The following is a 27,609-nucleotide window of genomic DNA, read 5'->3' as shown; positions in this document are numbered from 1 at the left end:
AGGAGATTGTCAGGCTTTCTCCTGCAGATCAATTCAAACTGCCTGCCTTTGGTTGGCAGTGCGGTTTGTTACCCACCAGAGCTTCCTGTCGATCCCTTAGAGAGCTTGAAGTTGACAAGTAGAGGTCTGTGTTAGCCCTCCATGTTTGGAAGTAGTCCCTGTGAACTGTTTAGCGCTCTGTTAGCACGCTGTGTGAGGCTGATTTGCACCGCGGTGGACCCTGTGGCTGCTGAGAACCAGGAATTCCCGCAGTTTGGGGTTTCCATCTCCTTCTCTGACTTCCAGACCCACCAGTTGTTCCCTTCCATCTCTACCTGGAGGCAGCCTGCTTGGTGCAGGTGAGAAAGCACAAGCTGTGCCCCTGACAGAGCCAGGACCTCCAGCCCTCCGTGGGTCTCTGTGTGTGGACAGTCTCAAAGCATGGCTCTGCTGTCCAGCACCCCAGGTCCACCTGTGAGATGGGCTCCGTTGCACTTCAGTTACCACTGAAGAGGCCTCTCCCTTTCTGTATCCGATGGCTGGGGCTCCCTCCTCCTGCCATTCCTGCCGGTTTCTGCCCAGGGCATTGCTACAGCCCTGTCTCCTTGCCAAGCCCAGGACCAGCTTGCATTCCAGGGTATCCCTCTGGAAGACCTTTGCGAGCACTTTGTGACATTTCAGGAAACACATCAGCACATACTTGTAGTTTTCCCAGATAGTATTGCTGCAGGGGCTTCCTGGGGCCACTCTAACAGAGGACCACCAGGAGTAGGGTGGCTTGTTAGAACAGAAGCTTATTCTCATGGTTTCAGAGCCAGTTTCTAGCCAAGTATACGTTCTTGTGAGCTTTCCAAAATTTCCCTCTCCTTGTTCAGAAGTGGTTCTATAAATCTGCCTTTGCAATTTTGATTCAGAATTTTAAGAATAAAAATTGGAAATGTTAAAAGACTAACAATGACCTATTTCCAAACAAGATCAAAACCACAAGTATCAAAGTCAGGACACCAGCACTTCTTGAGGAACACAGATCCACGCACAGCTGTGATACGGCGTTTCCTAATGGCACAGAGATTTGGTTTCATGCATAGCTGGCCTCAGAGTGAAGCTGGGGGCCCACCCTACTCTCAGGTGCTTCTGTCCAGTGAGGAGAGGGCTCAGGGAGGGAAGGTTGAGAAAACTGCACTCTAGGCTCCAAGATCAGGTGTTCCAGATTCAAGCGGCCTTGGTGGTGAGTACACTGATGACTTTGAGGGTAAGTGCCAGGTTAAGCTAGTATTGACGCCCCTGAGAGGCACTCCTCTTGTGCTGCCACTTCCTGAGATTCACTGTGAACAGCTGAATGCTCCCCAACTCTGCATTTCGTGGTGGTCGCTTGGCGCATAGCATTACTGGGACTTCTAAAGATTAAATCAAAACTTTGATTGCATCAAAAACTTTTTCCAACAGGATGAAAAGAAAGCCTACAGACTGGGAACAAACAGTTGGTAATACCTTCTCAGACAAGAGTCTTACAACAAAAGTTTACAGACTACTCCTGGGCCTCCACAAGAAAAAAGACTAATAACCCAGTTACAAAATAGGCAAAAGACATGGAAAGAATTTTCACAGAGGAAGATGTTTGAATGGCAAACAGACACATTATGAAATGCTCCAATCCCTGACAATAAAAGAGATACAAATCAAAACCACTCTGAGGTACCATCTCACTCCAGTAACAGGGCAACAGGGCAGCAAGTAATAAATGTTGGCGAGGATGCGGTGAGAAGGGAACTCATACATTTTTGGTGGGACTGTAAAATGGTACAACCACTCTGGAAGGCAGTTTGGCATTTCCTCAAAAAGCTGAACATAGAAATTCCATATGACTCAGCTGTTCTACTACTTGGAATATACCATATACCCTGAGACTAGGAGAACTGAGCCACAAACTGAGATTTGTACACCAGTGTTCATAGCAATATTATTCACCATCACACGAACAGGGAAACACCCCAAATGTCCAACCACAAAGGAATAGATTGAGAAATTATGGTACATTCACACAATGGAATACTATGCAGAAGCAATGATTTTTTTCTATTTTTTTTTATTTCATTACTTTTTTGTGTGTACCGTCAAATCAGATCTGACTGATACAGGAGGAGATTGTTCCTCCTTCTCCAGTAGAGCATCTGGTGGATTCGAACTGTGTACCTCTGAGATTGCAGTGCAGCTTCTTGCCACTAGGCCACCAGAGCTTGCTGAGAAGCGATGATTTTGTAAGTTATTACCTAACTTGGGAGGGACTGGAGAGCATTATGCTGAGTGAACTAACTCAATCCCACGAGGATAAATCGTGTATAAAACCATTCTTGTAGACCGAGTATAAGGACCCAAGGGGTGGGAGAGGGTGGGAGCGGCGGGTTGAGGACGTGCAGGGAGAGGAGGGATTAATCATAGGGTTGTACAGTTTGATGGGTGATGGGTGAGGGAAGTTGAAAAAATTGTTCTTGAAAACTTACTTGAATTTTGTAAATAAACTGGTAGAAAATAAAAAAATAGGTAAAAAAAAGAAAGCAAAAAAAATTTGCTTTCCTCCAGTACTACCACCCCACTGCCCCCTCCCATGTGCCCCACTAACTACTAAGAAAGTGGTCTCTGTCCCGTTACCAGTTCTGGATATTTCATATACGATTGTATATCACCCTCCCCATCACTGTCATGCTCCAACCCAGTGCCCCTCACGGTGTCCTCACCGTCTGTGAGGACAGGACAGGGCCAGCTCCCACCTCTTGTTCTTAGGAATGCCGGGCGGCTCAAAGGCCCTGGCAGTAAGATCATATAGTGTGTGCTGCTTTGTGTTTGTTTTATTTCGCCCAGCACAGCGTTTTCATGAGTTGTGGAGTGCATTCGTCGGCATGTCAGTTCTCTTTGTGACTAATCACTGATGAATTGTGTTCTGTTTGACCATTCCTCTGTTAATGGATAACCTGGTTATTTCCGTATTTGGCTGTTGTGTATAATTCTTCTTTGAGCACTGTTGTGTATGTATCTGTTCACATCCATCCCATCTTTTGGTTCTTCTGTATACATACCTAGGAGTGCTGGGTCTTAGGGATAATTTCCTGTTTCATTTTCCTAAGGAGTCACCTAACTTTTTCTATATGGACTCAACATTTTACAATCTCACCAACAATGCGTAAGGATTCTCACTTCTTCACATCATCACATGCACTTGTAATGTTCTCTTTTTCTGATAACCATCCAAGTGGCTGTGGAGTGATTTTATATTTCTCTGATGATGTTAAGCATCTTTTCTGTGTTTGGCCATTTGTACTTATTCTTCAGAGAATCGCATTGTTTGCCTTTTTACATGAAATTATATTTCATTATATTATATATTGTTAAATTAGAAGTTCTTTGTATATTTTAAATAGTAAACATTTATTGGATGTATAATTCCCTAACATTTTCTCCAATTCTATAGTGTGTCTCTTCACTTTCTATATAAAGTCTTTTGATGCACAAAATTTTTTATTTTTATGAAGTTCAACGTCTCTTTGTTTTTCCTGTTGCTGCTCATACTTTTGCACCATATCTAGGATTTCCCTCCAAAGACCCCAGTGTTTTCCTCTCAGAGCCTGATTGTTTTGTTCTTCTAACGTAGGTTGCTGATACATTTTGAGTTGCCTTTCACACGTGGTGTGAGGTGGGGCTTCAAGCTCATTCTTTCCTGTGTGGGGATCTAGCTGTCCCAGCACCATTTGTTGAAGAGATCATTCTTTCTCTTGAGTAGACTTGGCACCCTTGTTGAAAATCAATTGATCATAAATGTATAGGTTTCATAGGCATTGTTGAGATGGCATTGTATGTTTATGAGTCTGACGTTCATCTCTGAGGGCAGACCACAGGTTGCTTGTGCCAGCTGATACAACACTTTGAAGTTTGACTAGAAAGCAAAATTGGCCAAACACAGAGCTCAATAACTTGCAATGGGACAAATTATCTTAGAGCAGAAAGATGAAACTTGAGGTCAGGGGAACTTCCAGGGAGTTTAGAAAAGAGAACTAGAGTGGTGGAAACACTGGCTTGGAAAGGTTAAGGATTGTTGGTTCTTTATCTGGCCCAAAATTGTTCTTGGTGCTGTCATGAATTGAACTGTGTCTGAGTGGGTGGACCATGATTCTCAGTGGTTTTGCAGTTATCTAATGATCCACCTTGATCTGATCATTGTATAATGACTACGGATGGGATGTCACACATTTGATCTCTTCATATCCCTGGCCTTACAGTAATTTGGGGACTTCTGTGGGGCATGGCCTGCGACATACCCTTTGTCTTACAAGAGCTACAAAGAGGGAGATGTGAACAGAGAGGGAAGAGCTTACTGCCACCAACAAAGAAGACCAGGCGTGGTGCTAGAGAACTCCTAAAACCAGGAGAGAAAGACTTTGATTGGTGCTACCACCCTGATTTTGGACTTCTAACCTGCTAGACTGTGTAAGAACACGGTTTTGTCTTTAAAGAGAACTGAACAGGTGCCACTACTTGGCTGTGGACTTGTAGACACTGTGTAAACCACACAGCACCAGCTCCTGTGCGGGCCTTGCAGCTCTAGAGTGTGAGCCTTTGCCGCTGCCTCTGTGTCAGTCTGAATCTTTGAGACTCTTGTTTGCATCTCCATTTTACCATACGTGATGTCCTTCTCTAGAGAGACTGACTGGTCCCTGCTGGAAACATGTCCAGAGTGCATGAGATAAAGTCTCGCCAGCCTCCTCTCCAAGAAGCATTGTGGCTGTCCATCTCATCTCTTCCTCTCCTACACTATCCCTCCACCCTCCCCAGCATGGTGTCCTACTCTAAGGACCGGTCTCTTCAGGCCACAGGCCCAAAGTATCTGAGATGGAGCTTCAAAATCCTAGTCTCCAAGGAGAAACCTGGCTTCACCATCTCCAAGACAGCTTCTCTTGGTGGCCCATGCTATGTTCAGTGCTCTTCTCAGCACCACAACTCAAAGGCATCAATTCTTCTTCTGTCCTCCTTAGTCATTGTCCAGCTCTCTGATGCATAGAAAGCAGCCCATTACTTAAATATTTTTAAAATAAGGTATCATATTTACAACTTGAGACATACTGGTTTTTTTAATTTTATTTTTTCCTTTTTGTATTTTTTTATTTTATTTTTAATTATTATTAATTTTAATGAAAATTTAAAGACACTTTAGATTTCCACTCATTCATTGTTGCACTTTTCTCCTCTCCCAACCCTCCCCCCCCCAGTACACTACCATCTTGGAAAAGTAAAAGAAAAATTCCTTCATTGTTTACAGTTCTTCCCCCCCAGGTCCACTCCACTATGCAGCCTTCACTCTGCACTCCTGTCATGACAAAAATACCTAATAACATATCCCTCTTAAATAGTTCTCTCCCTCATCTGTCATTCCTCCCCTCATTCGCCGTCCCTCAACCCCGAGGTCTGTTCCTCTTTACAGCAGTGGCCCTATGCACTTTTTGCTTTTGTGACTGAGATACTTCACCCAGCATAATGTCCTCCAGTGTCACCCATTTTGAATAATACTGCATGAATTTCTTGTTTTTCAACGCAGCGTAATATTCCATTGTGTAAGTATTCCACAGCTTCTCTATCCATTCATTTGTTGATGGGTACTTAGGTTGTTTCCAACTCCTTGCTGTTGTGAACAAAGCCGTGATAAACCTGGGTGTGCATATATTTACTTGGATGTCAGTTATGGTCTCTTTGGGGTATATTCCCAGTAGTGGAGTTGCTGGGTCAAATGGTATCTCTATTAGCAACTTTTTTGAGAAAGTGCCATACCGCCTTCCACAGTAGTTGCACCATTTTACATTTCCACCAACAGTGAATAAGGGTTCCAGTTTCTCCACAACATCGCCAGCATTTGTTGCTTGCTGTTCTGTTAATTTTTGCTATTCTGACTGGAGTGAGATGATATCTCATAGTTGTTTTGATTTACATTTCTCTTAGAGATAGGGATTTTGAACATTTCTTCATGTGCTTATTAGCCATCTGAATGTCTTCTTTGGTGAAGTGTCTGTTCATATCCTGTGCCCATTTTTCTATTTGATTATTTACCTTTATCTTGTGGTGTATTTTATTTTATTCATTTTAATGAATGTTTACAGAGATTTTGGATTTCCATTCATTCATTGTTGCATTTTTCTCCCTGACCACCCCTCCCCCAAGACGTACTGTTTTAACAAGTATGAATGTGTGGCTATTTTTACTTGGTTGATCAAGTAATAAAATCATTATCTGGGGGGGAAGTGTCTTTCCTCCCCTCTCTCATAAGTTTAGAGGAGAAGTGAACCCAGCACCCACCTTTCTCTATACTGAGGAATGTTTGTTTGATTTAAGAAGAACTTAGTCCTCATTACTTTGAAAATAGCCCCAAAGTCCCACACTAGCCATCACATCATGACGTGGGGTATAGCAAGGTGGTGGCGCCGTGAACGTATTTGCTGGCACAAGCCCAAGGAGGAAGAAGAGATCGTTTTCTGATTGACAGGCTTAGAGCTCAGAAGAATCGCAGGCACCAGGTACAGTCTGCGCAGCAGTGCTGTCCCTCCGCCCGGCTGGCCGCCCTCCAGGCAGTGGGTGTCTGTGTGGATTTCCTGTTCTCTCCACCTGGCAGTGCTGATGGCTGGGCCCTTAGGCAGTGGTGATGCTGAGAAAAACACCAGATGTGTTCTCTTTTTTAAATTTTTTCTTTCCAAAATGGATACATTCTCAGTATAGAAAACTTGTCCAGGCGAGCTCTGGTGGCCTAGTGGCAAGACGCTGCACTGTACCAGAGGTATGCGGTTCAAATCCACCAGATGCTCTGCTTGAAGAAGGAGAGACTATCTCCTCCTGTACCAGTCAGATCCAATTTGACGGTACACACAGAAAAAATAATAAGAAAACTTGTCTAAAAGATGAAAATAACATTAGTCTTTCCATATAAAAAGAAGAAATTATTAAAAATTCAGAATATTTCTCTATGACTTTTTTACATTGTTAAAATTATTCTAGCAATTCTAGTTTCATCTCCTGCCTTCCTTCATTATGGGAGTTTCTAATTTTCCATTTTAGAACAAATTTTGCTGCAGCATCTCTTTAAAGTTGCACAATATTCCATTGTGCAGAAACTTTCCAACTTTTAACTATTTAGCCTGGGCTGGGGGATTTTTACATTTTTTTGTCATTATAATTATTCTTTCATTGAACACTGAGTATAAAGCTTTCCCTGTACTTAGTATTTTTTCTTTGAAAAATCCCAGATACAAATATCTCAGGTCAAGTGCCAGGATCCATTTCAAGATATTTATACATATTACTGTATTATTTTCCAAAAGAACCACACTAACCGACATTTCTCCTTATCAGTGATCACAAGAACCATGTTAACATATTTCTACTCCAAAATCTTTCTCTTTCATGGTACAATTCAAGTTTTGACATATGTGTACACCTCCAAAGTCAATACAGTGACCAAGATCAGGACCATTCTCATCACTTTGCACTGTAATTGTCCCTTCCTCTCTCTGACCACTGCACTTTATCCCCAGGTGCCCTGTGGCTGACTTTCTGTTACTAAACATTGATTCATTTCCATTTTCTAGAATTGCATACAAATACTATAAAATAATGTCTTGCTTCACTAGAGCTGCTGTAACAGAGAGAGCACAGGGGGTGACTTTCGCAGCAGAAGTGTATTATCTTACAGTTAGGGAACTGGACCTCCTATCCAGTGCCTGTCCTAACAGCAGACTTCCTCTGTGTTTTGTTGATTCTGGAGAAAAGTCTGCATCTCCTTCAGGTTCCGTATGTCTGATGTTCCGTGGGTCTCCCTGTATCTTGGCCTTCCTCTGTGTCAAGGCATTCATTTCCTAGTCTAAAGGTGTGCACCACATTTCCTCTCCTAGTGCAGACACCTGAGTCCAGAGGTGTGCATCCCATTCCTAGTGACTTTCTTGGTGGTACAGAGGTGCCCCCTCTTGTGAGATAGCCATGTTAGGGGGCAGACCCTAGAGAATCCTCCCTTATAAAGGATCAACACTGTGAGGGGTTCAGGGATGTTGTGGTTCACTGTGAATTCTCTGGAACAATTTGGTTGACATGACCAGGGGGTCTATTACTTACGTTTCATGTTATATGATCACATACATGCAGTTTTGGGAGACAATCCATGACAAAATCCATGGATTATGTTAATTCATGACAAAAATATGCTTCTTGATTTGTGCCTGACTTCTTTCACTCTACGTACGTAATTTAACATTTATCCACGCTGTTGCACACACCACGGCTAATCCCTCCGCCTTCTTCTTGCTCAGTATTTCACTGCGTGGCTGTGCTCTGGTTTACACATCCACTCACTGATTACTCCCAGAGGTTATGGCATGTTCTGCTACCACAGAGGAAATGTTTAGGAACGTTTATATGTGAGTCTTTGTATGAACACCTACTTTAATTTCTTGTAGGTAAATACTTGACTGAATCACATGGTAGGCGAACATTTAACCTTATAAGAAACTGACAAAATGATCTCTGAAGTGGTTGTACCATGTCATGTTCCTGATGGTGGTAGAGAAGGTTTCTCTTCTTCATTTTGAAAGGGGTGTGTGTGTGTGTGTGTGTGTGTGTGTGTGTGTGTGTGTTGGGGTTTTTAAACTGGAAGAGTCAACAACAGTTTATTGGGATAGGTAGATATACAAATACACATAGAAGGTACATAGACTATACATAGCTCTGGTTGCCTGTTGGCAAGAAGCTGCATGGTTCAACACCACCAGCTGCTCAGCGGGAGAAGGGTGGGCAGTCTCCTCCCATGTGCTAAACTGGACTCTGGAAACCCGCAGAAGGATCAGCTATGTGTCAGTTCTGACTCTGTAGTAAACAACAACAACAACAGTGCACATCGCATTGCATTATAAATACATATGTACAGTATATTTTTGTTGAGTGTGAAATTCTGTAACAGGATCCTTCCCCCCGGTCATTCGCTGTCTTGTAGTGTGTGTAATTTCTGATGAGACTGTATTACCGGGTGCTGTTGAGTTGATTTTGATGGGGTGTGAGCACATGCACTGGAGGTGCCGTCAAGTCAGCTTCGACTTACAGCACCTCTGTGAGCAGAAGATCTGAAACTTGCTCTGTCCTTTCCATCCTCATGATCTCCAACATAAGCAAGCCCGTTATTGCTGTCACTATTGAAGCTCGACATCAAGAAGACAAAGATTCTCACCACTGGGCCAACTGGCAGCATCATGATGGGTGGTGAAGAGATTGAGATGGTTAACAGCTTCAGTTTGCTTGACTCCACAATCAACACTCTTGATACCCGCAGCCAGGAAATCAAAAGATGAAGTGAATTGGGGAAATTGGCTGTCGGGGACCTCTGCAGAGTATGGAAGAGCAACATTGTCAGTCTAGAGACTAAGGTGTGCCTAATCCAGGCCATGGTCTTTGCAATTACTTGCTGTGCATCAGAGAGCTGGGCAATGATGATAGAATGATAGATAAGATGACAGAAGAATTAATGCCTTTGAGCTGTGGTGCTAGAGAATTGAATATACCATCGATTGCTAGGGGAACAGACAGGTTCATCCTGGAAAGGGTGAAGCCAGGCTGCTCCTTGGAGGCAAGGATTGTGAAATTCATCTGACATACTTTGGATGTGTTGTCAAGGAGGGACCAGTCCTTGTAGAGGGACATGATGCTTGGAAGGGTGGAGGGACAGCACGGGAGAGGAAGGCCTCTTGATGAGATGGATTGACTCAGTGATTGGGTTAAAGGGAGTAGGTGTGTCAGAAACAATGAAATTGGCTCAAGATAGAGCAAGGTTCAGAGCTTTTACACTATGACTCACAGGTGACTCAACAACAACATGACAGTCCCATCTCCTTGAAGGTCAGATTCTCTTTAGCTGACCCTCCACTGTTCTCAGCATGATGTCTTTTCCCAAGAACTAGAACCTCTTGATAACAAGTTGCAAGTATGCAAGACCAGGTTTCCCTGTCCTGGCCTCTAAGAAGCGCCCTGGCTTCACTTCCTCCATGACCGACTTGCTTTTCCTGTTGGCAGTTCATTGCATGTTCAACACTCTTAGCCAGCAGCATAACTCAGACATAAATTCTTCCTTGATCTTCCTTATTTAATTGTCCAACTATCAGTTCCATAAGAAACAACTGGAAGTGCCATGGATTGGAACTTAAGTACGTTAGTCTCTAAACTGATATTTGACCACTTTAAAAGTGGTCCTTGACAGCAGATATTCCCAGTACAACGTATCTTTTGATGTTTTGACTGCTTCTACCGTGAGTGTTCATTGTGAATCCACGTAAAATGAAAATCAGCTGACAATATCAGTCTTCTCTCCATCTTCCATGATGTTGCCTCTTGGTCCAGTGGTGAAGATTTTTTTGCAGATGTTGAGATGTAACCCATGTTAGAGGTCTTTGATCTTATGCAATATGGCCATCAGGTCCTACTGGCCCATCTGACGGAGTTGAGCTGTTCCAGGAGTTTTTCTTGGCTGTGACCCTTATGGGCTCAATGCCAGAACCTGCCCCCAGGGGTTGCTGAATGGATTCAAGCTGCCAGCCTTTCTGTTAGCAGCCAGGTGTTCAACTGTTCTGACACCAAGGTTCTTTCCTGATGAGAAGTCGCCTGTGACTCTTAGCTTTATCCCTCTCCTCGGGTCGCTTTCAAGGTTTGTCCTTTAGCTTAATTAACTCTGATTTGTAGGTTTTGTCCTTCTTGTTGAAGCTCTCTTTTTTAGAGGGTGTGTGTGTGTGTGTGTGTGTGTGTGTGTACCTGGAAATGTTTCTTTTCATTTCCTCATGTATTTTTCTTACTTAGGGGGCTACAATTGCACAGAAGTTAGATTTTTTTATACAGCCCAGAAAGTTTTTGTTTCCTTTTTTCAGTGTGTGTTTAATTTTAGAAAATTTCTATTGCCCTAACTTCTAGTTTATTGAGTCTTTTCTCAGCCATGTCGAGTCTATTGGTCATCCATTCAGAGGAATTCTTCATCACTGACGTTTTATCATCCCATCATTTTCCTTTCAGTCTTTCTTGTCATTTCAATTTTGCAGCTATCTGCTTATCAATCAATATTTTAAAGTTTCTGTCTGATGGTTCCAGCTGATCATTGCTGCATCTAGTTCTGGATTGTTTTTGTTCCTGACAATAAGTTGGGATTTTTCTTGCCTTTTTTTCCTGTATCTCTCTCTTTTTTCTTTTTTTACCAGAAGTCATTTGTTTTGTTTTATTGACTATACAAAGGTCTTTGACTGTGTAGACCATAATAAATTAAAGCTAAAATTGAGCAGAAGGGGAGTTCCAGAACACTTGATTGTACTCATGTGAAACCTATACCTACACCAAGATGTTATGCTGCCCTCACCTCTAAGGAACACTCCAGCTACACTTCCTCCAGGACTAACTCTTCCTTCAGCAGTCCGTGGGGTTTAGTACTCTTCTCTAGCAGAACCCAAAGGCTAAATTCTTCTATCTACCTTATTTATTGTTCAACTTTTTTTTTAAAATCAGGTACACATTACTCTTAGCACTTTGGAGAGAGTCCTGACAACAGTTTTTCCTGGTGCAATAAGATTTTTTGTTACTGCTGGTTCCAAAGTTGTTGGTTGTGGATAAACATAAGAAATAGTTGACAAGTTCCTGTTCTGTACCAGGTGCACCTTAGTAGTTAAGCAGACATCATTGCTTCTCAGTACTTTGGAGAACAGCAGCAGAATTTCCGAATGCAATGTGTCTCCTGATCTCTTGACTGCTGGTACCAAGGATGTTGATTATAAATTCAAACAAGCTGAAATTGTTGACAGTTTCAGTCTTTTCTTGATATGTCGTGATGTTGCCTATTGGCCAACTAGTACGAATTTCCATTTTCTTGATGTTGAGATGGAATCCACATTGAAGCCTTTGATCTTCTGCTGTAGACATTTCAAGTCAGGCTCACTTTCAGTTGTGTCATTTGCATAACGCAGGTTGTTGATGAGTCTGCCTCTGATTCTTTTTTTTAAATAAATTTTTATTTTATACTAGTTTGCTTAAAAAGTTCTTACATGTTGTTTTCCACACTCTCTTCATTCACATTGTGTTTCGTATAATCAGTCCCATTCATTTTACTTTATAAAACTGACCAACACTCAACTATGCCCATCATTGCCCTGTCTTGCCAGATCTCTGCTGGGTCTTTCCCATTTCCTTTCCCACACACCCTCCTCGACCATCAAATTGTGTGGCCCTGTGATTTCCGCCTTGCCCATCCTCACCGCTCTGCTTCCACCCTCCCAACCTTGGATCTTCATACCCGCTTTATTAGTTATCTTTCTATTCCTAATGGTCTTATAGAGTTGGTTCACTTAGGATAAGGCTTTCCGGTCCCTCCCAAGTTGTGTCTCATAAGTTTTACTTCATATCAGACATTGTGCAGAAAGACAGTAGAGTTTGTGGTCAGTAGTTGTGCCCAGAAATGGCCACATTGTTTTCTTGTTATTTGGGTTTGAGTCAATGGATTAACACAGTGTCTGCAGCGATGGGCTTAGGTGTGTCAGAGAGGATGAAGGTGGCTCAGGACAGGACAGCGTTCAGGTCTGTTCTTCACAGGGTCACCAGATAACAAAACCAGCAAAAACAGGCAGTCCTAGAACCGGGCCAGGCTTGGCTTGCTTGTCCCACTGCTGTGTCACCTGTGGTTTTGGTTGTGAGGGGCAGAGTTTGCCACCCTGTGTAGGGAGGTGCTCCGCTAACCCGGAAGTCATGCCTCTCAGGCAGGTTGTCTCCACCAGTCACTCTGTGCAGGAGATGGACAGCCTTCTCCCATTTATTCCCTTCGAAACACAGTGGGAGACTGACAGCCTCAGAAACCAGCGCAGGCCGGCTCTGAGTCAGTTCCTCGGGGAGTAAAGTCCCCCGTCAGTAGCCCACTCCTGCTTTCTCTTGATGTGGGGTCCTGAGCCCGAGATATTTCCTGCTTCTTCTGGGGGGCATGACTTTGCATCGTTCTTACTCTAAAGTCATAGGACTGTAGCTCTTTAATGGGCTCAGGGAAGATTGTCAGTTTGCAGGACAACCCCGCTCGCTGAAACTGAGGAGGACCTGAAGCGCTTGCTCTGGAAGGTCAAGGACTGCAGCCTCCAATATGGATTTAAGCTCAACACCAAGAAAACAAAGATTCTCACCATTGGGCCAATTGGCAGCATCAGGATGGATAGTGAAGAGATTGAGATTGTTAACAGATTTAGTTTGCTTGGCTCCAGGCAACACTCTTGGTACCAGCAGCCAGGGAATCGAGAGACGAATTGCATTGGGAAGGTCAGCTGTGAGGGACCGCTCAAGAGTACTGTACAGCAATGACATCAAGTTGGAGACTAAGGTGCGCCTGATCCAGACTATAGTCTTCGCAATTACGTGCTATGCATCAGAGAGTTGGACAGTGAATAGGGATGATAGAAAGATAATTGATGCCTTTGAGCTGTGGTGCTGGAGAAGAGTGTTGAATATATCATGGACTGCTAGGAGAACAAACAGGTTTGCCCTGGAGAGGGTGAAGCCAGAATGCTCCTTGGAGTCAAGGATTCTGAAGCTTCGTCTGACATACTTTGGGCATGTTGCAAGGAGGGACTGGTCCTTGGAGAGGGACATCATGTTTGGGAGAGTGGAGGGACGGCGCAGGAGAGGAAGACCTTTGATGAGATGTATTGATTCTGTGACTGGGGTGGTGGGAATGAGTGCGTTTGAGATGGCTAGGTTGGCACAGGGTAGAATGGTGTTGAGGGCTCTTGTACATAGGGTCGCTATGAATCGCAAGCGACTCGATGGCACCTAACAACAACAACAACGTTTTCCACTTCTGAAGCTGAAGAGGTTACTACATATGGGTTTTAATCATTTTAAAATCCTTGTTTTTGTAAATTAATCTCTTTTCATAGTTACCCGTTGATCTAGTGAGAGCTTCAGATTTTTACTGCTGCTTTTTGTAGTTTTTAATACAGTAAAAGCAGGTTTTGTTGTGTTTACTGCACATACTGTTTCAGCCTGCTTTCCCTCATGTGACTGATTCCTGTATCTGTAATGAAGATAAATATAAAATTTTAATGCGGCTTAATGTCTTGATCTTGCCTTTGTGAATTCCTTTTATCTCTGTCAGGCTTGGGAAGCTGCTCTCTCTAGAGATTTCAGGAATTCCCGTTTCTGCTTTTCCCCAGCAGCTTTAGCACTCTGGTTTCTTTCAACCTTAGTTCTGTTGAATCCAGTTACCGTTCCTGGCCTCTGTCGCTTGCTGGTTCTTCCACCATCAGGCCGTATCCATGAACTATGTTCTCTGCGTCCGCTGCAATGTGTGTTAGACTCTTACACGGTGGTGTGTAACAGCCCTTGTCACATTTCTGTCACCCTCTGTTTAGTGGGAAACGAGTGTGTTTTCCTTCTCTGACAGGTGCCCACCTTCTGCAAGTCCCAGCTGTGTTTGTCTGTCTCGTGATGAAGCCGTCTTTTCTGGTCATTCCTGTAACATTTACTGTTTTCCCTTTCAGGCTATTTGAAATGGCCAGCCTCCGGCCACCTCAGACACTAGCTGCCAACGTCCATTGATTTGCCCCTAAACACCCATGTGACTGAGGGGCCTGTCATGGCCTGGAGGTCCTCTGACCCACAGAGCTGAGTACTGGGCCTGCGCAGGACTGGAGTGGACCCGGGGGGTGGGGGGGCTTGTAGAGAAGGGGCCCCGGGCCCTGCTCACACTGCACGGCTTGCTCTCTGGGCCTGCACGGTGACCTCACCCTGTGATCAGTGACGGGGCTTAGGCGAACCGGGCCGGCTCACAGATGCCCGAGCGATTCCGCTCTGAGCTGTTTGCACAGTGAAGCAGCCGTGGACCCAGGCAGTGCCCCTCGCCTTTCCCACATGGATGTGGCTGGGCTCTTTGTGACACACTGGCACCACCTGACCCCTCGCTGTACCCTCCAGCCCCTCAACTTCAGTCAGGACACTCCCTGCTTGCCCCTGTTAGCCACCCCCACAACCCAGTGTGTACCTACTGGGAGTTCTGGGGGCTCCCAGAGGGCTTTCCTTGCTGCTGTGAGCAGACGGCTCCTGGCCAGCCACTAGAGCATCCTGTCTGTGCTGTGTCTGTGCCGCGTCTGTGCTGCATCTGTACTGTATCATCTATACCATGTCTATCCCGTGTCTGTACCACGTCTATGCTGTGTCTATACCGTGTCTGTGCTGTATCTATGCTGTATCTAGGCTGTGTCTATACCACGTCTGTGTTGTGTCTAGGGTGTGTTTATGACATGTCTATACCACGTCTGTGCTGAATCTAGGCTGTATCTATGCCGCGTCTATACCGCATCTATGCCACGTCTTTGCCATGTCTGTACCGCATCTTTGCCGAGTTTATGCCACATCTGTGCTGTATGCACCGTCGGTGATGTGGTCCTCTAAGGATTCCTGAGTTCTGTCTCCTGGTTGTGATGCAGAGACTGGTGCCAACTTGTCTACCTATCACCACTGAGAAACTGTGTGAATAGTGGGCCAGGCCAGTAGGTGACCACAGACAGTGCTGGGGTAGTGACCAATGTGGAGGTCACCCCACTGGGTGTGTGGCTGGCCCAAGTGGGTGCTGACCATCTAGGTGCCAACTGGGCTGAGCTCCGGAGGCAGGGGCAGGAGTCACGTGGGGCCTGGATGTCTATATGGGCTGTGCAGAGGGAAAGCACTGTGGTCCAGTGGTGATTTGCTGATGGTGACTTGCTGTGGCCTGTGAGTGGGCTCCACCTCTGCAGAAGCAGAGGGACCAGCAAGTCAGACCGGTGGGGACTTAGCCCACTCCTCCAGGACGGGATCTAGCTGTACACCTGGGCGCTAGTCAGGACCCCACAGGAATCATGCCTGCCCTGGGACAGAGGGCAGACAGTGACCTGTGGCAGAGTTTGGAAAACTATGGCTGTCACTCAGTTTTGTTGAACCCAAGGATGATTTTTACATTTTTTAAGAGTTGTAAGAAGAGGAGGAGGGGAGAGAAGAGGAGAGGGAGAGGGATGAAGCCACATCTGCAGGATCACAGGTGCGCTCAGAAAGGCCACCTGCCTGGACAGCCACTGCCTGTGGCCTTCATGGACTAAGGCAGCCTGAGGAGTCCTGCCAGCCAGCCAGCGTGTGCCCAGCGCGCTGCACAGGATGAAGAGACCAGGAGGAAACAAGCAGTGACCTCAGATCAGGAAGCTCTCCATCGAATGAAGCCTGCAGTCACAGGCAGGTGAGATGCGCTGCCTGGTGGGGCTGTTGCCATGGCGCTGCTGGCCCCGCCCTTGAACTTAGAGCAAAATGGCCAGAAGGCGTGTTCCGGGCATTAGTATGTAGGTACTGCAAAAGGATTTCCAAAGCGGCTTCTCAAATTTATACTAGTGCTTCTGGTGGTTCCATGTTTTTGCCAAGACTTTACAATTTTAATTTCAACTACAATATTCCTGTAGGTGTGTAGTTGAATCTCATGTGGCTTTGGAGGTTTCATGTAAGGACTTGCGCTGCCAACACCAAGGCACGTGGTTTGAAACCACCATCTGTTCTGCGTTCTCCTCCCATGTAACGGACTGCCTGTGAAAACCTACTGGAGGGTCGGCATGGGTCAGTTTCAACTTGACAGCACTCAGCATCGTTGCGGCTTCAATGCCCGTTTGTCTGTTGCTAGTATGCAGAAGCTGCACAGTGAAGACCAAAGAATGGATGCATTTGAATTCTGTGCTTGGCGAAGAGCACTGAACATCCCATGGACTGCCAGAGGGACAGACAAGTCGGTCCTGGACGCATAGCCAGATGCTGACAAGTGCAGATGGGGAGTGACTTCATCTCACATTCTCAGGGGAAGCATCCGGGGAGAGAGACGTTGTGCTTGAGAAAGTGGGGAGTCAGTGCAAAGCAGAAAGCCATCAATGAGGGCGACAGCAGCTGCTGCCGTTGTGGGCTTAGTGTAGAGAGGATGGTGGAGGCCCGGCAGTCTGTCTTCATCGGTAAGTTCTTCAAGTATCTGGATGACACAGGTTGTCGAGTCCACGTCCAATCCTCGTGGAGCCCAGCCTGTGGGGTTATTTGCTCAGGATACACAAACTGAACAGACCTGGTGAAAGCGTACAGCCCTGCTGGAAGTCCTTTCCCGATTTTAAACCATGCACGGACCCCTTGTTCTGTTTGGATGACTGCTTCTTGCTGTTCCAGCCTCTGCATGTTGTGTGTACCACAGAGTCGGAGCCGACCCACAGCTCACCCTCCAGTGGGGTTTTCAGAGGCAGCTAATCGCACGGGAGGAGGTTGCCCATCTTCCTCCCGACTGCTTCTTGCTCTTCCAGTTTGTTGTGATCCACAGTCAATCGCCTTTGCATAGTCAACAAGTACAGGTAAACATGATTGTGATATTCTCTGCTTTCAAACAAGATTGAGCTGATGTCAGCAATGAAATGTCCTGTTTCACATCCTCTTTGAGATCCAGCTTGAATTCCTGGTGTGTCAGTGTATAGAGGTGCTCCCGACTCTCCAGGCTGCCTGTCTACTCCTCCCACCACCGTGACCTTGGATTTCTGCAGAAATGACAAGACCTCTTAGAGGTCAGCCTGATTATCCATAGATTAGGTTGAACCTGGGATCAAGGTCGGTACCGGCAGCTGTGCAAAGGCCGTGAAGCCACAGCCCTTTTGGGTCCAGGTGGTCACTTTCTGTCTTCCTGACTTCTAGGAGGCTGCCAGGTTGAGCTGAGGGCTTCCTGGGCAGTGAACTGGAGACCCTAAGAGGATGCTGCTCCTTTCCCTGTGCTGGTGCAGCTGCGCTGACCAAGGGTTTACCAGTGAGGGAACCCTCCTCAGTAGCCCTTTATAGCCTCCCTCATAAAGCAGCTTTCATGCCTAGAAATTAAAGAGGTCGCCCTGCGGGTGGAGTGATCCGGGCCTGTGGCCGCTGGTATTTATTACCTTTTAGACCCTGAAACTAAAGGTGGGCAATTTGAGCAATTCACTTAATGACTCCCAGGCCTGGATGAACGCAGCCTCCAATGAGTCCTTGGGGGAGGACTCTCAGGTCAGGACCAGGAGCACTGATGCAAACCGCCCTTCCTCCAGCGTGCTCGTGGCTCCCGACACAGGCTGCTGGGCCTGGGTCCATCCAGCAGCCTCTGAGACGCCTGGCACTGGCGTGGGTACTTGGCAGGACTACTGAGCAGTTTCAGGGTGTTCAGTGAGTGGTCACATGTGAGAGTACCACCCATGTGCCCCCCATCCCTGGACCCCAAAAGTGAGCCGTGCCTGGTCCCTGCACCCCAGTGTGTGCCCCCTGCTCTGTGGACCTCCGGGGGGTCAGAATATGAGCCTCTTGGCTCCCTCACACTGCAGGCTCTGGCCTCCTTCACAGATCACTCCTGACACAGTCTCTTGAGCTGAGTGGACATTGGAGATTAAAGACTGTGGGCCTGGAGAGGCAGTTCCGTGACCATAGAGGAATGAGCACTGGAAGAGTGTGCGCCCCAGAGATGGGGTGGTTGCTGGTGAGTGGACCTGAACTGTGAGGTCCGTGGATGTGCAGAGAGCTTCCCTGGAGGCTGGGCTGGGCTGTGGCCCATCAGTAGCAGGTGGCCAGCTCCTCCATGAGGCTCAGGCATGGGCCTGGGTGTGAGGTGAAGCCAAAGGGTAGGATGTAGAGCACCACCCCCCTTTCAGAACATCTTTCCTCCTCCTGCCAGCGTCATCCTGTCTCTGCCTCAGATGCTCCAGTCATCAAACCCACCAGCTCTTCCCTGTGGACACGGGTGAGGCCCAGTGGTCCTCACCTTCCTGCCCATCCACAGTCTTCACCACCCTCCCTGAGACCCTGCAGGACTGTGCGAGGAGGAGCCTGAGGGACCTGGCTCCTGGAGGCCAGCACAGGCCTGGATGTTCCTGGCACCTCCAGGGACCCACTCATTCCCAGCTCCTTGCTAGAGGAGGTGGGCTTGGGGGATGTGGTGGATGGGATGTGGCTCACATCATCGGCTCCAGCGTGGCACTGGATGCTTCCTACAGGGAGGTGGGCTCGGGGGACGTGGTGGATGAGACGTGGCTCACGTCATCGGCTCCAGCGTGGCACTGGATGCTTCCTACAGGGAGGTTGGCATAGGGGATGTGGCGACTGGGACGTGGCTCACATCATCAGCCCCAGCGTGGCACTGGGCACTGTGGGGTGTGCATAGCTGCAGTGAGCCTGGAACACACCATTCTTCCCCTACTGATCTGGAGTTTGGGAGGCCAGGGAGTAAGTCTGAGGGTCTGAGAGAATCTGGGAGTCTCTGTGTGGGACCCTGTGCCTGGGCAGGTCTGGGAACCCCGATTAGAAGATGGTGGAGGTGAACAGAGTGCACACTTGTCCTGCACGGAGCCACATCCTCCGTAAGAGGTCCCTGGGGGGACAGAGATGGTGGTCTGGGAGCGTCGAGCCATGCGAGGGGTCATGAGACAGAGAGGACTGCCGTGGGCCCACCCCCTGCACTTCCATGTCAGATGCCCCCCTCCCCCCCGCTAAGTCCCACTCACCAGGTGTGCTTCCCTGCAGGTGAGTGAGAAGATGTAGGAGCTGGCCCAGGCCACCTGCCAGGAGCTAAGACCCTGCTGGACGGCACACACTCCCTGGAGTCCCCTCTGGCCGCCAGCCTCACAATGTCCAAGAAGGGGGCCAGCAGCCGGACTCGGGGGGACAAGGCAGAGGCGCTCACAGCACTGCAGGCTGCCAACGAGGAGCTGCGGGCCAAGCTCACCGACATCCAGATTGAGCTGCAGCAGGAGAAGAGTAAGGTGGGTCCTCCTTCCAGGCACCTTCCTCCTCACATCTCCTTCCCGGCACCTCTTCTTCCCAGGACCCCTGCTCTTCGGGCCCCTCCTTCCCAGGGCCCCTCCTTCCCAGGGCCCCTCCTTCCCAGGGCCCCTCCTTCCTAGGGACCCTCCTTCCTGGGGAACCTCTTGTTCCTCACTGAACCCTCTTCCTTGGGCCCCTCGTTCCGGCACCTTCCTTCCCAGAAACCTCTCCTTCCTAGGAGCCCTCTCTCCTGGGAACCCTCCCACTGAGGCCCCCTTTGCCAGACTGGACTCCACAGAGCATGTAGGAATGGTCCTCAGAGGACCTTGGGGTGGGAGGGTGGGCAGAGTGGTCATTGTGCCCCACACCACTGCAGCCTCGGGGTTCAACGTCTAGCTCAGCAGCCCTCCCCTTCGGGCTCAGCCTTCTGCCACTGGGCACTCTGGCCACACAGAGATCTAAGGTCAAGTCAGCGCCCCAGGCAGCCGGCTCACAGAGGAGGGGCTCCAGGTCCTCTCGGGCTCTCCCACCTGACAGACTGATGGCTCCTGTCCTGTGAGGATCCTTTATCCTTTTCCAGAAGTTTGAAGTCTACAAGGGTGATGGTGACTTGGGGGCTGACCAGAGGTCTTCACACATGTCAGTGCCTGAGCTCTTCTCTTGAGCTCTTTTGGGGAGCAGAGAGGACTCTGCCACCCACTCTTTCAGATGAGGGGACACGGATGACCTTGGAAGAGCTGAGCTCGTGAACCTCATGGCTCCACTGAAAAACAGTGTCAGACCTGGAGCTCTCACTACAGACACATGTGGCCCCTCAATGGGGGAGATGTGACCCCTCAGTGAGGGAGGTGTGACCTCTCAGTGGGGGAGACCTGACCTCTCAGTGGGGATAGACTCATGAGGGAGATGTGACCTCTCAGTGAGGGAGACGTGATCTCTCATGGGGGAGAGGTGACCTCTCAGCAGGTGCTTGCTCCCTGGTGGAGGGAGCTGAGCTGAGAACTGTTGTCTCCACATTCTCTGCTAGCTTGTTTCCAGCTGTAGCATTTGCTTTTTCTTTGAATGCTCTCCAGTGTAAATCTCCAGATGTGAGTGCCCTTGCTGATCTTGGAGCCCACATCTACCCCAGGTCGGAGCCCACCTGCCTCCTGGGCAGGGTAGGCGCCTTGGGAAGGGGCAGCAAGAGGTGTTCCACCGCATAGAATCCTGCCAGCAAGCCTCCTTTCCTTACTGTCTCCTGCCGCCTCTGCCCTTCTCAGAGGGGGCACAGCGACGACTTCCATCAATGGATCTACCCTGCCGTCTTTCCCCTAAACTTACATGAGTCTGTCCACATTCAGTCCACGGCCTGGTCCGGGCTCACATAATCAGCCCTCAGAGAAAGCACCTTTCCCCTGGCTCATTATTTGGTCCAGCTGTGTTCTCTTCTTCCTTGTTTCATTTACATTGTCTCCACAGAGGTGTGTCTTGGAGAGGGCGGCCTTGCCCCTGAGAAAGGTACTGCTTCTGCCCTACAGTCTAAACACGGTACTGTGAGCAGTGCTAGGAACAGCTGAGGTTCAGCAGGAAACTCCCTTGTCCTCTCTCTCACCCCTCTAGACAATCCAGATATCTATCTCAGCACCTGCACTTCAGCTCCCACAGGGCCCTGCCTGCTCCCTCGTGGGCTAAGTCCTCTGTCCCTTCTCCACCATCTGGTCCCCCATTGTTTCCTGAGTCGTAATGAAATAGGCAAAACAGATGTTTCTGGAACAGAGATCACCCTGCACCGACAGCAGGGCAGGGCCATTCATTCTCAGCTCTCCCTCACAATGAGACTCACGCTTATTTGAAAGGTCTTGCCTGGTGCAACCACTGTGGAAAGTGGCGTGGCACTTTCTCAAAAAGTTGCAAGTAGAGATACCATTTGACCCAGCAATTCCAATACTGGGATTATACCCTAAAGAGAACATAACCAACATCCAAGCAGATATATGCACACCCATGTTTATCAAGGCTTTGTTCACAATAGCAAGGAGTTGGAAACAACCCAGGTGCCCATCAACAAACGAATCAATAGAGAAGCTGTGGTATATTCACACAATGGAGTACTATGCTGCATTGAAAAACAAGGAACTCATGCAATATTATTCAAAATGGGTGACCCTGGAGGACATTATGCTGAGCGAAGTATCTCAGTCACAAAAGGACAAATACTGCATGGTGCCCCTGTTGTAAAACAGGACTGACATGGGGGTTGGGTGGAGACTTAGAAAGACGGGTTCAATAATGTATACCGCATTGAAACAGATGACGGAGAGAATAATTTAAAAGCGATATATGATAGGGTATTATGGTTATCACAAGAGTCCAAAATTAAGGTTGCATAGTGGAGTGTACTTGGGGTAGTGGGAGGGGTGTGGGGGGATTGTATACCAAAAAAAATTTTACTTTACAAAGAGAGGAGTGAACTGGGGGTCAGGGTCGGGGAGAGGGCTGGGCGGGGAGAAAAGTGCAACAGTGAATGAATGGAAATCCAAAATCTCTGTAAATGTTCATTAAAATTAATAAAATAAAATTTAAAAAAATCACCAATTGGTTAAAAAGAGGAAGGGAGGGAGGGAAGGAAGGAAGGTAGGTCTTGCCTTTCCTTGGTCCCCAGATGGGAAGTGTGTGGAAAAGGACCTGCCAGTTCAGGACAGGCTGGAAACAGCCAGCTCAGGAGACCATGTGTTCTTGGCCAGTCCCGCTTGAGCACCGATTTTCGGTTTTATTTTGCGCCACATAAGGGCAGGGACGTGGTGGTAGCTTCACTGTCCTCCCACTGGGAGCCCATCAGGAGCTGGCCCTTCCTGGGAGTCCCTGCCTCCTCCCTGTTCTCTGTGACCCTGAACAAGCTCCAGTGGAGAGTGCTCCATGACCCCCCAACCCCAGGTCTGAGAGGTCAGGTGACAGACTAGAACTAGTAAATGCACTGGGCACATTGGTGGAAGACTTCTGTCCCTGAGCCACCAGCCAATGGAAGCTCAGACCAGACATCTCCCTGTCACCTGCACCTTCATGAGGGAATACAAGGCAGCTTTGTGGTAACTTGAGAAAATCATTCCACATTAGAGCTGTCTCCCCAGGTCCACAGTCCTCTTGTTCAGGGACACAGCCTCCTGGGGGCTCAGTAAAGCGGAAATTGTTGACTGATGTAGCAAAGTGTCCCCAACTTCTTAGCGCACAGGGTCCTCTGGACCTGCAGACAGGGCAGTTGACCTACAGATGTTGAAAGGAAAAATATCTGCGGCCAGACCCAGCAGAGACAGAAAGCCTTTCTGGTAGAACTGGTGCGTTGAATTTGGACCTTTAGTCTCCTGTACTGTGAGAGAATAAATTTCAGTTTGTTAAAGCCATCCACTGTGGTATCTAAGTTAAAGCAGCGCTGGATAACAAAGCATGAGCTCTGGCGGTTTATGGGTAAGAGACTGTGCTGTCAGTGCAGAGGTGCCTGGTTAGAAGCCACCAGGTGACCTGCAGGAGAAGATGGGCAGTCTCCTCCCATGCAGTTTAGTGCCTCTGAGAACTTGCGGAGATTCAGCCATGGTTGGTTCCAACTCCATGGCGTACAACAACAATATTTCCCCTTCATCCCTAAACGTTCTTTTCCTTTAAAATTACTGGAGTATGCTTTGCTGCTGGTTCTTCTAGGTCGTGTTCTCAGGTATATAATGTACTCTTTGATTGTTGGTTGTTAGGTACTGGGGAATATGGTTCATAGTGACTCTCCGAAGAACAGGTCTGAACCCTGTTCTATCTCGTGCCGTCTTCATCATCTCTGGCACACGTGCTGCAGTCACTGTGTCAGTCCCTCTCGTTGAGAGTCTTCCTTTCTTGCACTGACTATCCATTTTTCCAAGCATCATCTCTCCTTCCAAGGAATAGCCTCTCATAGCAACATGCCCAAAATATGTGAGATGAAAATTTGCCATCTTTGCCTCCAAACAGCACTATGGCTACACTTTCCCCAAGACTTATCTGTTCATTCTTTTGGCGATTTGTGGGATAGTCAGTGTTCTCCACCAACACCACAACTCAGATGTTATCAGTTTTGTCATCTTTATTCATTAACCCGCTCTCATATGGACAGCAAGTGATAGAAAAGACCTTAGTCTGAATTAGATTCACCTCAGTCTTCAGACTGACATTATTGCTCTTCAGTAAATTGAGGACGTCCCTGCAGCAGACTTGTCCAATGTATTGCCATTGTTGTTAGGTGCCACTGGGTCACCTGCCCTGTCCTGAGCCACTTTCACTGACTCCAACACAAATACCTCCATTGCCCTAGTTGTTTTATCAATCCATCTCATCTGGGTCTTCTTTCTCTGCTTTGTCCCTCTACCCTTCCCAGCATGATGTCCTTCTCCAAGGACCAGTTCCTCCTGGCCATGTGCCCAAAGTATGAGAGACAGAGCTTCAAAATCCCAGCCTCCAGTTGCAATACATCTCCTGATCTCCTGGTACCAAGGGTGTTGATTGTGGAGCCAAGTAAGATGAAATCCTTGATGATTTTCAGTCTTTTCTCCATCTATTATGATGTTCTTTATCTGTCCAGTGGTAAGGATTTTTGTCTTCTTGCTGTTAAGATGCAATTCATATTGAAGTCTCTTTAAATAATTGTCCTTACTTTAGGCAAGTTTTCTTGAATTGCAGTTTGTAGTTTGTTGCTTCTCGCCTCTGCTTTCTTCTTCAGAAACTCCTATTATACATATGTTGGATTATCTTTGCCCATCTTCAGAATTTATAATTTTTGCTTACATCATTTTCTATTTATTTTCTCATTTTTTAATGTTTAAGTTACTTGCATTTTTAAATTTTATTTCTCTTGATCCATTATTTGTTGTGTTTATATTTGCTTGTTTTCCTTTTCTTTATTAATTCCTGAAATATTGTCTCTTATTTATGATTTTTTTTGCCTTGGTACATTATTTGTTAACTTTTTTAATTCTGGCTTATATTTTTATTTATGATTTATATTACTTTCTTTATGTCTTATAATTCCTCCTGAAATAATCCATTATAGTTTTCATCTGTTTCAGTGCATATCTTTCAGGTCTGCTATAGGGATGTTTTCCTTCTTCTAGTAACTTGTATGGTACTTAACCTTGACATTGATGGTCCTGTTGTTTTTTGGATTTAATCTGCCTGAAGAATACTAATTAACCTTTGTGCCAAGTAATCATTTACTAATTTTCTACAAAGGGCTCTGCTGTTCTCTTGCCTTTCCACATTTTCAGTGTTCATAACTGTGAACCGTGCTATCATTTTCTCAGGCGTTCTCTGAGGATGGGCGAGGCAAGAGGGTAAATGTGAAAATGCTCAAACTTCAGGGGCTCAACTTTCCCATCACTTCTGTCCTCAGGACTATGACAGTTGGGCTTAGACACCTAGAGGAATGCTTGTCAGTGCTACAAGAACTCCTTTTTTTAAAGACCTCAAAGGCAGAGTCCCTTTCTGGGCCAATGAGGTCACAGTACGCAGGCACCTGGCTCCAGGTGGCATCGTCTTGGTCCTCATCTGACCTCCACTGCCCTCCCTCAGTGCTTCTGAGCATGTCTGTGTGCTCTCTGCAGTGGCCAGGTTGAGCTGAGACGAGATCAGGGTGGGCTGTGGGCATGCCCTGTGCTGAGAGACTGGTGAGGGGGCTGGAGCAGGGGAGTGAGCACCCAACATATAGGAGACACACAGGTGAGCTTGGAAGAGCAGTCTATGTCACGTATTTATTTATTTTTTATTTAATTTACACATTTTTAAAATGTGAAGTAATTAAATGGATACAAGTTTTCTTTAATGAAGTCTGCCCTTGACAATCTAATCAGAGACGCTCCCCACACACGTTTGGATGATGATTTTCTCCATTTCTGTGTATGTGTGGTGAGTGGGCTGTTGCAGAGCCTGGAATCAGAGAGGAGCGAGGGAAGGTGGCGGAGGAGTGACTGAATTGAGGGGTGACGTTAGGGGCAGCTCCTAATGTGTGCTGGGCAGTGCCCTTCCCCCTCCTGCTTCCTAGGAGAGGTTTGAGTGCCGTCCACCCTTCATTCCATGAACATGTTTGTACCAAATATAGGAGTGATGTGATGATTTAGCCAAAGGGTCTAACCATATTGGTTTAAGTATCTAGAAGGAAATGAAGCATTCAGAAAAACAAACTCAACCCTCCCTGCCCTGCCCCCAGTGTTTTCTTTTCTTAGACATCATTGATAAAGACAGCTTAACTGCTTAGGTTTGTGTCTCTAGTTTTCCAAGCTTGTCACAGGATGTACGTATACACCTCACCTTTTTGGAGGTGAAGGAAGTGGGCAGGGGCTGGCTAGAAGACCCATAACTAGAGCACACCACACTTGCAGCTTGCTCACCAGTGACTGTGTCTGACTGCTTCCCACTCTTCTCAGCAAGTTCATTCTAGAAGTTTTGTCATTTTCTATGTGACTTCTTTCTGAAGAAGAGATTTCCATTAATATGTGTGTCCAGTCTTAATTGCTAGTTAACATTGCTTCCACATCACACGTTCTCCAGGGAACACTCACTGGACACAGTCATGTTTTCTACCAGGAAGGTTTGATTTTTAGTGGATATTTCACGGGAAATGCTCAAATGGGACATCATGTTGATGAAACACATGTATTGGGCTTTCACGCACAGGGTGCCCAGATCTAACACCGAGTGGCTCTCTGCTGTTCCAGGTGAGCCGAGTGGAGCGGGAGAAGAACCAGGAGATCCGGCAGGTGCGGGAGCACGAGCAGCACAAGAACGCAGTCCTGGTCACGGAGCTGAAGACAAAGCTGCACGAGGAGAAGATGAAGGAGCTGCAGGCCGTGCGGGAGACGCTGCTGCGGCAACACGAGGCCGAGCTTCTGCGGGTCATCAAGATCAAGGACAATGAGAACCAGCGGCTGCAGACGCTGCTCAACGCTCTGCGAGATGGCGCCCCTGACAAGGTCAAGACCGTGCTCATCTCGGAAGCCAAGGAGGAGGCCAAGAAGGGCTTTGAGGTGGAGAAGATAAAAATGCAGCAGGAGATCTCTGAGCTCAAGGGCGCCAAGAAGCAGGTGGAGGAGGCGCTGACAATTGTCATCCAGGCGGACAAGATCAAGGCTGCAGAGATCCGGAGTGTGTACCACCTGCACCAGGAGGAGATCACCAGGATCAAGAAGGAGTGCGAGCGGGAGATCCGCAGGCTGGTACGTGGGCGCTGGGCATGGTGGGCGTGCGGGCCGTGCATGGCATCCCTCTGGCTTGCCCCTGGGCCTGTGTTCTTAGCACATCTCACACCCTGTGACCACAGGTCATGCGGACTGTAGAGGCACAGGACTGTTGGAGGCAGAAGGATTCAGTTCAGAACAGGTAACAGTCAGGTGCCCACAGAGTAGAAGGACCACTGGCCTCTGTCCCGCACAGCTGCCCCTGTGTCCACTCCGCACATCTGGTTTCCACTGGAATCTCTGGATAGTTAATTGCTTGGCTAGTGATTGAAAGTTTGGCAGTTGAGGCCCACCCACAGAAGCCTTGGAAGCAGAGCCTGCTTCTCCTGAGAAGTCAGCCATGGAAAACCCCAAGGTTACTGTATCAAAGGGGACTCCATGGCAATGTGGTTTTGTCTGTTTTGCTTTTCATTTCCAGTTTGGCGTAGAACAAGAAACTACAAGTTAGTACCCTCACAAAGGGTGGGAGAGGCTTCTGCCTTCCAGTCCGGCTTGGATGTAAAGCTGAGGAGAGGTCAGTGTCATGAAGGCCTGATCACATGCTTGATGAAGATGCCGTGGGTCTCCGAACCCT

The 27,609-nt window shown here is 47.4% G+C and overlaps 1 protein-coding gene across 2 annotated transcripts in view; it reads left to right on the top strand.

Moving 5' to 3' along the window:
- The first annotated feature begins 19,676 nt into the window (after positions 1 to 19,676).
- Positions 19,677 to 27,609, top strand: part of JAKMIP3 (Janus kinase and microtubule interacting protein 3) — a 37,034-nt gene continuing 29,101 nt past the window's right edge. Inside the window, exons 1-3 of one of the 2 annotated variants that reach the window (XM_006879861.1) lie at positions 19,677 to 19,815; positions 25,129 to 25,136; positions 26,532 to 27,014. In XM_006879861.1, the coding sequence (XP_006879923.1) occupies positions 19,677 to 19,815; positions 25,129 to 25,136; positions 26,532 to 27,014 (630 nt within the window). Of the gene's footprint in view, positions 19,816 to 25,128; positions 25,137 to 26,516; positions 27,015 to 27,609 lie in introns of both variants that reach the window. The other variant, XM_006879860.1, reaches the window with a different exon arrangement.

This window comes from Elephantulus edwardii, unplaced genomic scaffold (assembly GCF_000299155.1).
Source record: "Elephantulus edwardii isolate Elephantulus edwardi_28Jun2011 unplaced genomic scaffold, EleEdw1.0 scaffold00006, whole genome shotgun sequence".
NCBI lineage: Eukaryota > Metazoa > Chordata > Mammalia > Macroscelidea > Macroscelididae > Elephantulus > Elephantulus edwardii.
Note: the sequence above shows the minus strand (reverse complement) of the source record. Positions and strands in the feature narration are given on the sequence as shown.